This window comes from Bison bison, unplaced genomic scaffold, assembly GCF_000754665.1.
Source record: "Bison bison bison isolate TAMUID 2011002044 unplaced genomic scaffold, Bison_UMD1.0 scf7180017864503, whole genome shotgun sequence".
NCBI classification, from domain to species: Eukaryota; Metazoa; Chordata; class Mammalia; order Artiodactyla; family Bovidae; genus Bison; species Bison bison.
In genome coordinates this window covers 8,282,343-8,295,536 of record NW_011495061.1, presented here as the reverse complement: position 1 = coordinate 8,295,536, position 13,194 = coordinate 8,282,343, and the positions used below count along the sequence as shown (strand labels likewise).

The window sequence follows — 13,194 nt, the reverse complement described above, 5'->3', positions numbered from 1 at the left end:
CAAAGGGGACACCCTGAAGATTATTGAACGGCTGGATCACCTGGAGAATGTCATAAAGCAGCATATCCAAGGTACGGGCGCCCGGGGAAACTTGGGCAGCCCACGGGGCCGGGGAGTGCCCAGAGCCGTGCGCGGTGCGCCGAGGCTGGTGGGCATCTCTCGAGTGACTGCGGGGCTCTGAGGCCGCAGACGCTTGGCGGGGCTGCGTGTATGTTCTTGCCTGAGTACGGGACCCTCAGTGTCGGCGGCTGTGCGCGCTTCTCCAGGGCACACGTGTATGCGCGGGGCTCCACGCGCGGGTGTGTGCAGCTCGCTGGCGGTATGGGGGCGCGCTGCGCACGTGTCCCAGTGTGCGTGGGACTACCGGCTAGTTGCTCGAGGGCTCTCGGGGTCGCACACAGGTCCGGTTCAGAGTGTGGGTACGTGTGAATGTTGGTGTGTGTACAAGGGAGCGCTCAAAGGCAATCGAGCTCATTTGGCTACTGTTGGGCCTATGGGGAGAAGCGTGAGAGGCCCAAGTCGTTGCCATTTAGGACCTACAGGCTGCGGGACGAGCCAGAGCTGGGAAGACTGCACGGCCCTAGTCCCAGCCCGGCTGTGAGCGGCCCATAGGCAATTGGGTGTGCAGAGGTATCTGTGGCTAGGAGTGCTGTCTGAATCTTAGCGGTCTCCACCCACACCACAGCCCGCGGGTCCAAGACCCTCTCCAGGAGCAGGTGTTGGCGCGGTGAAGAAGCATGGGCTCCTGGAGCTCTGTCCACTGCGGTGGCGCCTCCGCCCAGGACTGGGAGAACCCGCCCTGGGCTGCCAGCGAAGGCCATTCCCTCCGGTAGCTCCACTCCCAGGCCCAGGGAGTGGCTGGGGCAGAGCAAACAGATTCGCGCGGGCTAGGTCTGGAGTCAGGCTGAGCCGGGAGATTGCGCTCCAGGCCAGGGCTGGGGTCAAGGGAAGGATGGGGTACGGAGCACTCTCCCCAGGCGACCCTGTCCGATGAGCTGTCAGAGGCAGCAGATAGAGAGCTCCGGCTGGGCACCACAGGTCAGAGTGTGCACACACATGCCCGTCTCTCACGTTCACATTTCTTTTTTCTTTGCTTCTGTTCCCCCTGTTTTCTACCAGGCTTGTCAGCTTTTTAAGGGCAGGACAGCGCCAGGAGAGCCTAGTTCACCTGTCAACCAGGCAGACTTTGGCACGTATCTGGTTGACTGTTTCTCTCCCAGGAGCACTCTCATTTGTTTACACATGGTTGTCAGGATCCAACCTTGCATCTGCTGCCCCTGCCATGGTGGGGACAGCTGCTCTCTACATTTGGTTTGCTTCCCGGTATGTACAAAAGTTCCTTCCCAGGGGGGAGGTTCAGGTGAGTGCAGGAGAGGTATACATATCCACGGTGCTTCCTGACTGACTGATGACTTTAAAACAAGTTCATGGCTCTGACGCCTCTGCTTCACAGCTCTCCTTGGTACCTGCCACTGGGCTTGCGTAGCAGACCAATTTATCTCTCTGATGTGCCTGTTGCTGTGTTTCTTACTTGTTCTTTTCCTTCCTGTGGGTCCAGATTGACAATTAGTCAGCAGTAGAAGTACAGTGTTTGCCCCAGGGTGATTCATAATGTTCCCAGAGGGATGCAGACCATACCTTACTTTGACATTTCTAGTTTGCCCACAGATTTTAAGAGATTTTCATTCACAGATTCTGTGTGTGTGTGTGTGTGTGTGTGTGTGTGTGTGTTCATGTTTCTGGAAAATGATCCTCTTGTGCTTTCCAGTCTGGTCAGGGAGGAGGTGAGCAAGATACTACATTGGGAAGCAGTGAGGAGATCTTGGGGTCATGGGCTCATCCCAGAGGGCACCTCTGTCATGTTGAATGTGGACCGTATCATGTGATTTATAAGACTCTACATGCAAATGAGCACAGTGTGGAAGCTGAAAGGAGCCTTTGTGTTTTTGCTCCCAGGAAACCTTATAGCTATGCCTTGTTTGAAACTTTCAAATGTATACCTGAAAAAATTGAGAGGGGAAGAAAAAAAGAGGGTGCATTATCCTTAAAACGCATGGTGATCCAGCTCTCTTGTGTATGTGCAATGACTGTATTATGAGTCCTGTGGATATTCAGAAAAGGCCAGATTCTCAGCTGGAGAGGTAGAAGCCACAGTGCACAGTCGGGTGGGGAAGGGCCAGTGACTTAGCAAAGACTGGCCATGAGGCAGGGGGAGGCACAGGATGCTTGGCTGTTGTGCCATTGTGGTGTCGCCAGAACTAGTGACAGCACCCCCAGTGATGCTGGAGCCGTCCTTCAGCAAGTAGTTGGGGGAATTTAAAGTAAAATTTGGCTTCCCTGGCGGCCCAGCTGGTAAAGAATCTGCCTGCAATGCAGGAGACCCAGGTTCAATCCTTGGGTCAGGAAGATCCCTTGGAGAAGGGAATGGCTACCCAGTCCAGTATTCTTGCCTGGAGAAGTCCATGGACAGAGGTGCTGGGTGGGCTAGGGATTTATCTTACTTATGTAAGGGGCCTATGGTGTTTGGGACTGGCCAAATGCCACTTTCTGAAGGCAGAGGGTGGGAAAGGAAAAGATCAGAGGCTTGTCCTTGATGATATGGGCCATTTACATGTATTCCACTGCCGAGTTTCCTCTAGTTAGTAGGGAGGGCCTTTTGAGCAAACCAGTTTACTCTGCTAAGCTCAGGGGGAATAGGGATAATAATAATAGTTAGTAGCTAAAAATTATATAGCACCAGCTGTGTGCCAGGCATTATTTAAGTACTTTATGTATGTTGACATTTAATTCTCCTCCCTCTATGAGGTAAGTATGTAAGCTCCGTTTTACGTATGGAGAGCTTATATAATTTGTCTAAGGTACAGAGATTTAAACCAAGCTCATGTTGCTTCAGGACCTGTGTTCTTAACCACATGCTGCTACTGCTAAGTCGCTTCAGTCATGTCTGACTCTGTGTGACCCCATAGATGGCAGCCTACCAGGCTCCCCCGTCCCTGAGATTCTCCAGGCAAGAACACTGGAGTGGGTTGCCATTTCCTTCTCCAATGCATGAAACTGAAAAGTGAAAGTGAAGTTGCTCAGTCGTGTCCGACTCTTTGAGACCTCATGGACTGCAGCCCACCAGGCTCCTCCATCCATGGGATTTTCCAGGCAAGAGTACTGGAGTGGGGTGCCATTGCCTTGCTATCTCTTAAGAGGGCCAGCGAGTCACAGGGGCAGCAGGGCTCTCCTAGAGTCCCTGGATGGTGGGAGTGGGTGTCGGAGTTGGAGACCTCAGAGGGTGGCCGAGGGATGATGGAGTCATAGCCTTTCCACTTGGAGACTCTTCCATAGTTAAACTCAGGAAGCTCTGGGTTTTGTTTCACACCAAAAGGCAGAGGTTACATTCACACAAGAAGTGTTTGTGGAACACCCAGGACAGTTCCTGGCACATTCTTCAGAGAGTGTGTGTTGGATGGCTGAGCACATGAATGAATGAGCACACAGTGCGGTGCCCAGGGCACTGGTTAGTCATTAGTAAAGCATTTCCATTCTCAAATGACTATGTTTTGCTTTGGAGCCTTGCACAGGCTCCTCTTTGCTTTGGAAGGAAAGTTGTCCTGGAAGCTGCAAATGTCACAAAATGTTCTACTGGATGTTCCATAGGACTTGCAATTAGAAGAGGCTTTGGAGCGTCACCCTGGAGCTACGTTCTAGTCATGACTGAAAAGTTTATTTTCCTCTTGGGGGTTGCAGTGATATTTCATTTTAATTTGTTTTCTGATTGAATGATTTAATTAGATGGTGTTTGGGAATCTCTTGGGAATGTAAATTGCAGTTTTGATCATTATTTTTTAACCAGATAGATGGTAAATGAGAGGGTGGATAACTCCGGATTTTAAAAATAGCATCCTGATGGATTGGAAACACAAAGCAAGTGTTCGTACAGGTCTGGTCTTGGAGGGTGCCATTGCCTTCTCCTGTCTTGGAGGAAAAAGATGGAATTGCTGGAGGTGGTGCAGTGGGTTAAGTACAGAGTGTGAAGGACGCTGGAGTGTTGGAGAGCTTAGGAAATGGACATGTGGGTTCACGTCTTACTGTGGAAGTCGAGCAGAAACCCATACAGCCTTTCTTTTTTCTTGGTTAGCATCTTTCTTGAATATAAAAACGAGTGAGCCAACATTAAATAAAATATTTTAAAATGTATAAAATTCCTCTAATTCATTCTAATCTAACACAACTATTTTGTATTTTGACATTGCCTTCTAGCTTTGTCCATCTGGCTCCATATTTAAAAATGCAGGTGTAGTCGTGGTTTACATGTAATTTTATATTCTGCTTTTCTCAGTTTGCTTTTTGTTAGAAGCACTTTTTCAATATTTGGTACATAGTTTATTGATTTTGTTGTTGTTGTTCAGTCGCCCAGTGGTGTCCGACTCTTTGCGACCCCATGGACTGCAGCAAGCCAGGCCTCTCTGTCCCTCACCATCTCCTGAAGTTTGCCCATGTTCATGTCCATTGCATGGGTGATGCCCTCTTCTTTTTCTGCCCTCAATCTTTCCCAGCATCAGGGACTTTTCCAATGAGTCAGCTGTTCGCATCAGATGACCAAAATACTGGAGTTTCAACTTCAGCATCAGTCCTTCCAACGAGTATTCAGAGTTGATTTCTCTTATTGATTTAGTCCTTATTTATTGGAGGCCTGGTATGTGCCAGGCGCCACACTGAGTGGTGACTTTGGGTACAGTGGTGAATCCAGACGCTCCTGGTCCCTGTTGCAGTGAACGCGTTTTTGAAGGATGATAGTATACCTCTTCGGAGAAGGCAATGGCACCCCACTCCAGTACTCTTACTTGGAAAATCCCATGGACGGAGGACCCTGGTGGGCTGCAGTCCATGGGATCGAGAAGAGTCGGACATGACTGAGCGACTTCATTTTCACTCTTCACTTTCATGCATTGGAGAAGGAAATGGCAGCCCACTCCAGTGTTCTCGCCTGGAGAATCCCAGGGATGGGGGAGCCTGGTGGGCTGCCGTCTACGGGGTCGCACAGAGTCGGACACGACTGAAGTGACTTAGCAGCAGCAGCAGCAGCAGTATACCTCTTCTTCCACACAGTTTGGGTTTGAGTTAGCTAGTTTACTGAAAACCTGATTAAAGAAGAAACTAAAACAAAATATCACATACATGCATTAAGTATTTTGTTTTACTGTGCATTCATTTCTCAGCTTTTTGATGGAAGGCCAAGGCTTTATCTTTGGTTTGGATCTGTTAAAGAAAACAGAACTAGAAATCTGACTTTGTAAACAGCTTCTTCATGGAATAAGCCACTCCCATAAAGTGCAGTTTACAAAGTCTGATTTCTAGTTCTGTTTTCTTTAGCATTCACTGAGAACTTGAAGGTACTTATGAAGCAGTGTAGTGGCCCACATTTTTATTACTTTGGTCTTTTGCAGTGACTTTGTTCATGAGTAATTTGACTGCTATTTATGTGATTAGTTCTATAAAGTCTTTCCAAAGCTTTAAATTAATTTTCTTAGAAATAACTCTAAATTTTTAACGATGATCTTCCATTGGTTATATAACATGTAATTAAGTTATGCTGTTACAATGACAAGTACCAAGATTCTAAACACATTTGGAAACAAACCCAGTGTACTCTTGGTTGGCTTATAATGCCATTGTTAGCTGGAAATGTAAATGGGGTGAGGGAGAGGAATTGACACAGAGGGACAATTGCATCCTGGTTTGGTTTTGTTTTTCATGGAGAGAATGAAAACATGCTTAATCTGGAGAGGCAATTAACTGGAGATTTCTTAAAGAGAGGGTTTCCCTGGTGGCTCAGCTGGTAAAGAATCTGCCTGTAATGTGGGACACTTGGGTTCAATCCCTGGGTTGGGAAGATCCCCTGGAGAAGGGAACGGCTACCCACTCCAGTATTCTGGCCTGGAGAATTCCATGGACTGTGTAGTCCATGGGGTTGCAAAGAGTTGGACAGGACTGAATGACTCTCACTTTCACTTTCTTTCTTAAAGAGAACTTTTACTGTATTTTTAGTGACTGTATAATATTCCACCATCAGTATACCATTATTGATTTAACCCCTTGCCTATTATTGAACATTTTCTTTTCTATTATAACTAATCAGAAATAAACATCTTTACCTCACTGTGTTCTTCTTTGGAATGACTTTAATGATGCATTTCCACAAATGGGATTATTACTGACTCAAAAAATATGAACAATATTTATGAAAGATTGTTTTTCAAAAGGAAAATCTTTCTATACAGCCAATGGCAATATAATATTGTACCTGCTTCTCAGAGCCTGGCCAGCCTTGGGTGTTACCCTTCAACTTTTTCTGGGCAAATGTAACCACCATCAAATGTTCTATTCTTTTGCTTTGTACTTTCTTGATTACTGTAGAACTTAGCATCTCTCCCGAGCCCTGTGTTTGCTTTAACTTTGTATTGGTGTCCTTTGCTGGTTTTTCTCTTGGGATATCAGTGTTTGCGATTTGTGTATTTTATGTATGTGTTTTATTTCCATATATCATTAATTGATGAAATTTATATCATGCCTGTATTCTATTTTATACACATAATTTTTGCTTTGCACATATGCTTTAGGGCAGTGATTCTCAAACTCTGTCCCCAGGAGCCCCAAGCTTCTAGAAGGTTTGATCTGGGACTTAAGAAATAGAAGGGTCAAGTGAGGTCTCTTTGATCCCCCCTTTCCTCATTCTCTCCCCTCTATGCAACCAATGCTGTTTCTCTTTCATCTGTCTTATATTTGGTTTTCTGTAAGATATTTCATTTTTTTAAAGGACTCTGCTTTCTTTTTAAAAAGGGGTTGGAAATCACTATTTTGGAAGAAAAGGAAACATCAGACTTAGATTTCTTTGAGGGATGATGATAGCGTAAAGAATTTAAGAGAGTAAATAAATCTAAAATGAAATTGAATTCCTGGGTGGTATACTTGTAACATCTATTTACCCTTCTGAATACCATGATTAATAATGTATTACATTATATGACTAATTTCTAAATCCATTATCTTACTTCACTGAGTCAAGATCATCTGAACAGTGGGAGAAATGGATTATTAAGTGCTTTTGTTTCCTAAAATTTTATTAGGCATATTATGTGCATATTAATGTACCGGTAACAGTAATCAATTCAGTAACAGTAGGTTGGTCACCAAGATTACAAACACATATATGGTTCCTAAAAATACGAAAATATCCAAGGCCCAGTTGTTGGGAGGGTTTTTTTTTTTTTTTTGGTCCCCTTATAGCTTTTGGATGTTACTGAGAATTGGCTAATGTCCTTCTCATCTCATCCCTGACTTGGCAGGGTTGTAAAGAAGATATCATTTTGATGTTTGCAAAATGCTTGAAGATTACTTGAGGAAAGGGTGTCATTTAAAGAGTAAACTTATTTATCCTTCGGAATGAACTGTGGCATGTGAAATTATAATAGTAACAGAGATTGATATTTTGAGAGAGTCCAATAGCAGAATGTAGAAGTTGAGCCCAATTATCTTTATTAATAGCCCAGGACCATATCTCCATGGAGTAGAAAAACCTTGCCAAAGAATACGACTTTTTTTTACCATGGCCAAAGAATTTTCATTTTTATCCAGAAGTGTGTAGGCTGTAAAATAAATGAATTCCACATTCTTTCCCACTCACTTGACATAAATTGTTATTTGCCCTTGATAAGTAGGTTGATGTAGAGCCTCAAGGAGAATTCAGAATGAAATGTTGGAGAGCCACAGTTTGTTTTTCTGGTTTGTGAGGGCCTTGAAGGTCAGCTTCAGTTATTCGGATTTAGGTGGTCTGTGTTTTTTTAAAGCTGTTTGTGGGATCCAGAGCCAGTGCAGGGTTGCTGGAACATCTTCACTAGTGTCCTACAGGATTTCTGATGTCCCTTAACTTGGAAGTTGAATGGGCTACTGCTTTGATGTAGAGCTTGGGAGTCTCTTTAGGATTGTTGCCACTTTTCGTTGCTTGTGTTCTATTCTGGAGACTAGGACAGATAGGGTGCCTTGTGAGAGGCATATTGGAGGGCAGCCCAGATTGAGCTGATATTACACAGAAGGTCCTTTGTGGAAACACCAAACTGAGTATGAGTGATGAATGTAGCCAGAAGGCGCCAAGGTGGGATTTGGGGAGAGAGAGAGAGAGATGCTGGAAGGGCAGTCCATCACTGTGGCATGGGTACTTTGGTCGAGAGCAAGGGCCAGAGAGGTTTAGGTCCACTGGTTGATGGTCTCGATTCTGTAAATGGTGGATTGCACTTTTATGCTGACCTTGAAGGTCTCCCTAGGGCTGGAGTGCCTTGAATTTGCAAAGACTTGATAATTCCATTGTGCCTACAGTTGTTAACTTATCAAATTTCACTTTGCCTTCAGGGTCAGAGTGAGTGCCATTCCACAGGGCAATGCTTGAGCACAGGCGTTCTCCATGCTCCCCGCTCTTCACACACATGCCTTCGCATGCAGAGCACACACCCCAGGGCAGGGCCAGGACCACGCATGTCCCAACACGTTGCATTCATTCTCACTCCATCCCTTTCTCTCCCACACGAGAAAGCATATTAATATGCAAGAGAATGTGATAACCTTGAAATGGCTTCAATTCATAGTTAATCATTCATATGCTTTGGTACTTAAATTATTGTTAATAACACATTACTGCAAACGGTTCCAATTTACAATATGTTGTGACAATGACTGGAAACAGCTGCTGTTCTGGAATCTTCGGTGTGAGTCTTTGTACTCTATGGACCCAGCTGAATGCGGCCCACTGGAGCTTTAAGCAAGAGGATTCCTGATAGTGTGAACGCTAATGTTTTGGTAGTTTTTTCTGGCTACACAATTATAGATTAAAATATGTTGCTAGGACAGATCATCCCAGTCAGTAGGTATGTATTTCTGAGATGTAGTTCTCTTTCATTGCCCAACATTCAATTTTAGTTTTGTGAAGGTTTGCTTTTGGGAGATGAAGCTGCCCTTCGTGATGCCAGTGGAAAGCCTTCATGTCCAACTCTAATGAGAGTGACAGACTTCCTTTATGATGGTATTGCTGAAATGGTACTGGGGCTGCCAGACACACTTTGTTCCGCTGCGTTTGTTACCACTGTCCTCTCTGAGCTCACATAAACAGTGTTTGGAGAGATCCAGAGAAGTGACATTAGCACTCATCTCCTCAGGACACATAAGAGCAATGGAAAATGATGCCTGAAGAGCAGGCTAAGGCCAGCTCTTTGGCATGATTGGGTTCATTCCACCCATGTCCAGAGTTTAAGATTCAGGGTAGAGCACCTATTTGACATGGTTAGGTGCTGCATCTATACTTAATCTTGTATTATTATTTTGTAAAATTTTTATTTACTTATTTATTTTTGGATGTTCTGGGTCTTTATTGCTGTACATGGAATCTCTCTAGTTGCAGCAAGCAGGGGCTTCTCTTGTTGCGGAGCATGGGCTCTAGATAGGTGGGCTCAGTAGGATCAGGATGTGCACCACCTCCTCTTGTGGTACACAGTCTTAGTTGCTCGGAGGATCTTTCTGGACCAGGGATCAAACCTGTGTCCCCTGAATTGGCAGGTGGATTCTTAACCACTGGACCCATAGGGATGTTGCATCTTAAGTTCTGGTGCCTGATTTGGCTTCAGTGGTCTGACTTGCTTATCCATCTCTGTCCTGTGGGGGCTTAGAGTTAAAAAGGCCACTGAGATCCTGCAGGAGAGGGAAGGCAGTTCAGCGACCAGGGCAAGATTTGAAACTTGGGCTAATAAGTGTCATGTTAGTGGTATATTAGGACTTAGGAGTACAAGATTGCTTGGGACAATGAATTTAAGAGTTAGAAAGCTAGGGAGAGATTTGAAGCTACAGAAATGCCAAATGAGAATGAAAGTTAAGGAGAGATTTGAAGTTACAGAAATGCCAAATGATAATCTTAGCCAAACCCTTGATTTATTTTAAGAGCAACAGGCATATAAAGAATTGAAGCTGGATGATATCAAAGGGAACAGAGGACGAGAACTACTCCTATGGGTCAGAGACTGGGCTGGTGCTGTCCACGCATGATCGCCTTTTAGCGTCACTGCATGGTGAGGGAGAGTTTGAGAGGCGAGAACATTGAGACATAGAGACTTAGAGAGTTTGCCCAAGGTCACAGAGCTGCTAGGTGGTGGAGCCAGAAAGGGAAACTGTCTCCAGCATTTGTGCTCTCTCCAGAAGAGAACAGAAGATGACAGTCTAACAGAGGAGGGACTGGAAGATCATTTTATCAAAGATGGTTTTCAAATGTAAGCTTAGAGGCCTTAGGTCTAGCAGGAGACTGATGAAAAAGGGATCCAGGCAGGCGGCTTGCTTTATCCTCGTATAATTAAGGAACCTCGGAGTCGGGGTGCTAGCATGGGAGACTCCAGAAAGCCCTTTCTCTGGAATCACTGTGAGCCCCCCAGGAACTTGGCCTCATAGGAAAAGCGGCGTGTGCTGGCTGCAGGCTGGACCTCATTCAGATTTCACATGTGACTTTCAAACTCCTATAATGCTTTCCTGTGCACTGGCGCAGCCAAGTGGCTCCTGGGGTGACCAACTAGCCCTGCTTGACTTCCCCTCTTTTTTAAAAAGTTTATTTATTTATCAGCCACACTGCGTGGCATGCAGGATCTTAGTTCCCTGACCAGGGATCGAACCTGCACCGCCTGCAGTGGAAGTGTGAAGTCTTAACCACTGGATTGCCTGGGAAGCCCAAAGACTTTCCCTTTTTTAAAACTGAAATTCCTGTGTCTGCGGAGGACCCTCAAACTTGGGAAAACCTGGAGAGTTGGTCATCCTCATCTTCTCAAGCTGGTAAATTCTTTTCTTTTTTTTCTTTTCAATGGTAACTCCTAGCATCATGGTAAACATAGCTTTTCTGATTGTACCACATCTGTGTCTTCTGCTCTCTGATCTTGAACGTTGACTTTGTCCAAGAGTGGTAGAGGGGATGGTGAGGGTCTGGCAGCCCATTTGCTCTGCCCCCACAAGCTGCCTCCTCTCTTCTTTGTTATTCATTCTGCCTTAATACTCCCTCTTTTTTTTTTTTTTTTTCTCAGCTGTCTGAGCCTCTCAGGATTTGGAAAGGAAAAAACAATTGCTGTAAAGGAAAGCTCTAATAAAGTGGTTTGGGCACAAAACATCAGCAGCTGTTTATTTGCCCAAAACAGTAGGAGTCCGTATTAATAACCTTGTGAGTTATATGCTGGGAAGTTAAAAGTAAGCAAAAATCTTACTTGAGACCCACAGATGTGACTTTATTCCTTTATTGAACTAATCTCTCTTCCTGTTTATGCTGGTGACATTTTCTATTATCCATGTGGAGGATCCTTTTTGATCTTCTGTTTCAGATTTATTTAGCTCTGCCTGGGTAGGGTCCCAGAGCAGAGAGGTTTTCTGGTTTCTCTTTATTGCAGTTATGATCTTTGGTGTTTATGTGGTTCCTGCCTCAAAGGATCTTGATGAGTGGGACAGGCTTTTTGTAATTAATCATCATCATATTTCTCTGAAGGGAGAGAAGGAGCCACCAAGTAATGGGAGGGGTGTTGGTAAGGCTGTAGACGTGCCTCACAGTTGGAGAAGCAGTCTTTTAACATTTCTAAATCTCACTTTAATAATAAACTGATCCTCTGATTTACTTTGCTTTTTAAAAAGAGTATATGGGAGGAAAGTATAACAGGCAAGAATTATGACGTATACTCTCCAAGACTATAATTGGGCCAGACTTTTAAAAAATTTTATTAGAACCTGAGGGCCCTCCCCAGTGGCTCAGTGGCAAAAACCAAAACCAAAACAACCCACCTGCAATGCAGGAACCATAGGAGACGCGGGTTTGATCCCTGGGTTGGGAAGATCCCTGGAGGAGGCATGGCAACCCACTCCAGTATTCTTGCCTGGAGAATCCCCATGGACAGAGGAGACTGGTAGGCTACGGTCCATAGGGTTGTGAAAAGTAGGACACTACTGAAGCGACTTAGCATGCATGCATGAGGATTTATATTAGAAGGAGAATCCAAAGGAAAATAATGGAAGAAAATTTTATCAATGATTCAAAAATTAAAATAGAAGAACAAAGGAGAGGAGGGGTTGTAGAAATAGCTCTGAACTTGTCTAGAGAAGAAACTGGACGAGGAAGTGAATCAATATCTGTTGAGCACCTGTTATATGCTAAACGCTTTACATGTGAAAACTCATTTTAACTTTGTAAGCAACCCTGTGGGATTATGTTGTTACCCCCATTTTACAGACAAGGAAATCCAGTCTGCGTGACTGTAGTTAGCTTGTCCAAGGCGATGCAGTTAGTAAGTTACCTCTCTCCAGCTCCTTAGTATGGAGCTAGGCACCCTCTTGTTTTTCTGCTCCAGTGATGCTAAGCAAGAGAAAGTAGGATCACCCCTTTCTCTCAGTAGGAAGGTTGCAGGTGATACTAGAAGGATTCATGAGAGGAGCATGACCCTGAGGTAGGTCACCAAGCGACTGTTTTCTTAGTGCCCTTCCCTGGAGGTACAGGAGGTGGCCTGTGCCAGGGGTTGTCAGGCTGGAGTGCTGTGGAAAGCTAAGAGACTGAAGGCCTGGCTCTTCACACCCAGCAGTATCTCTGTTTCTAGGAGAAGACTTCAGTTCAGTTCAGTCGCTCAGTCATGTCCGACTCTTTGCGACCCCATGAACCACAGCACTCCAGGCCTCCCTGTTCATAACCAGCTCCTGAAGTCCACCCAAACCCATGTTCAGTGAGTCAGTGATGCCATCCAACCATCTCATCCTCTGTCGTCCCCTTCTCCTCCTGCCCTCAATCTTTCCCAGCATCAGGGTCTTTTCAAATGAGTCAGCTCTTTGCATCAGGTGGCCAAAGTATTGGAGTTTCAGCTTCAGCATCAGTCCTTCCAATGAACACCCAGGACTGATCTCCTTTAGGATGGACTGGTTGAATCTCCTTGCAGTCCAAGGGACTCTCAAGAGTCTTCTCCAACACCACAGTTCAAAAGCATCAATTCTTTGGCACTCAGCTTTATTTAAAGTCCAACTCTCACATCCATACATGACCACTGGAAAAACCATAGCCTTGACTAGATGGACCTTTGTTGGCAAAGTAATGTCTCTGCTTTTCAATATGCTGTCTAGGTTGGTCATAACTTTCCTTCCAAGGAGTGTCTTTTAATTTCA

At 45.0% G+C, this 13,194-nt stretch overlaps 1 protein-coding gene across 1 annotated transcript in view; it reads left to right on the top strand.

The window, feature by feature from the left end:
• GALNT18 (polypeptide N-acetylgalactosaminyltransferase 18) overlaps positions 1-13,194 on the top strand; it is a 357,593-nt gene that overhangs the window by 717 nt on the left and 343,682 nt on the right. The window contains exon 2 of the mRNA XM_010829347.1: positions 1-71. Within this exon, the coding sequence (XP_010827649.1) occupies positions 1-71 (71 nt within the window). The remainder of the gene's footprint in view (positions 72-13,194) is intronic.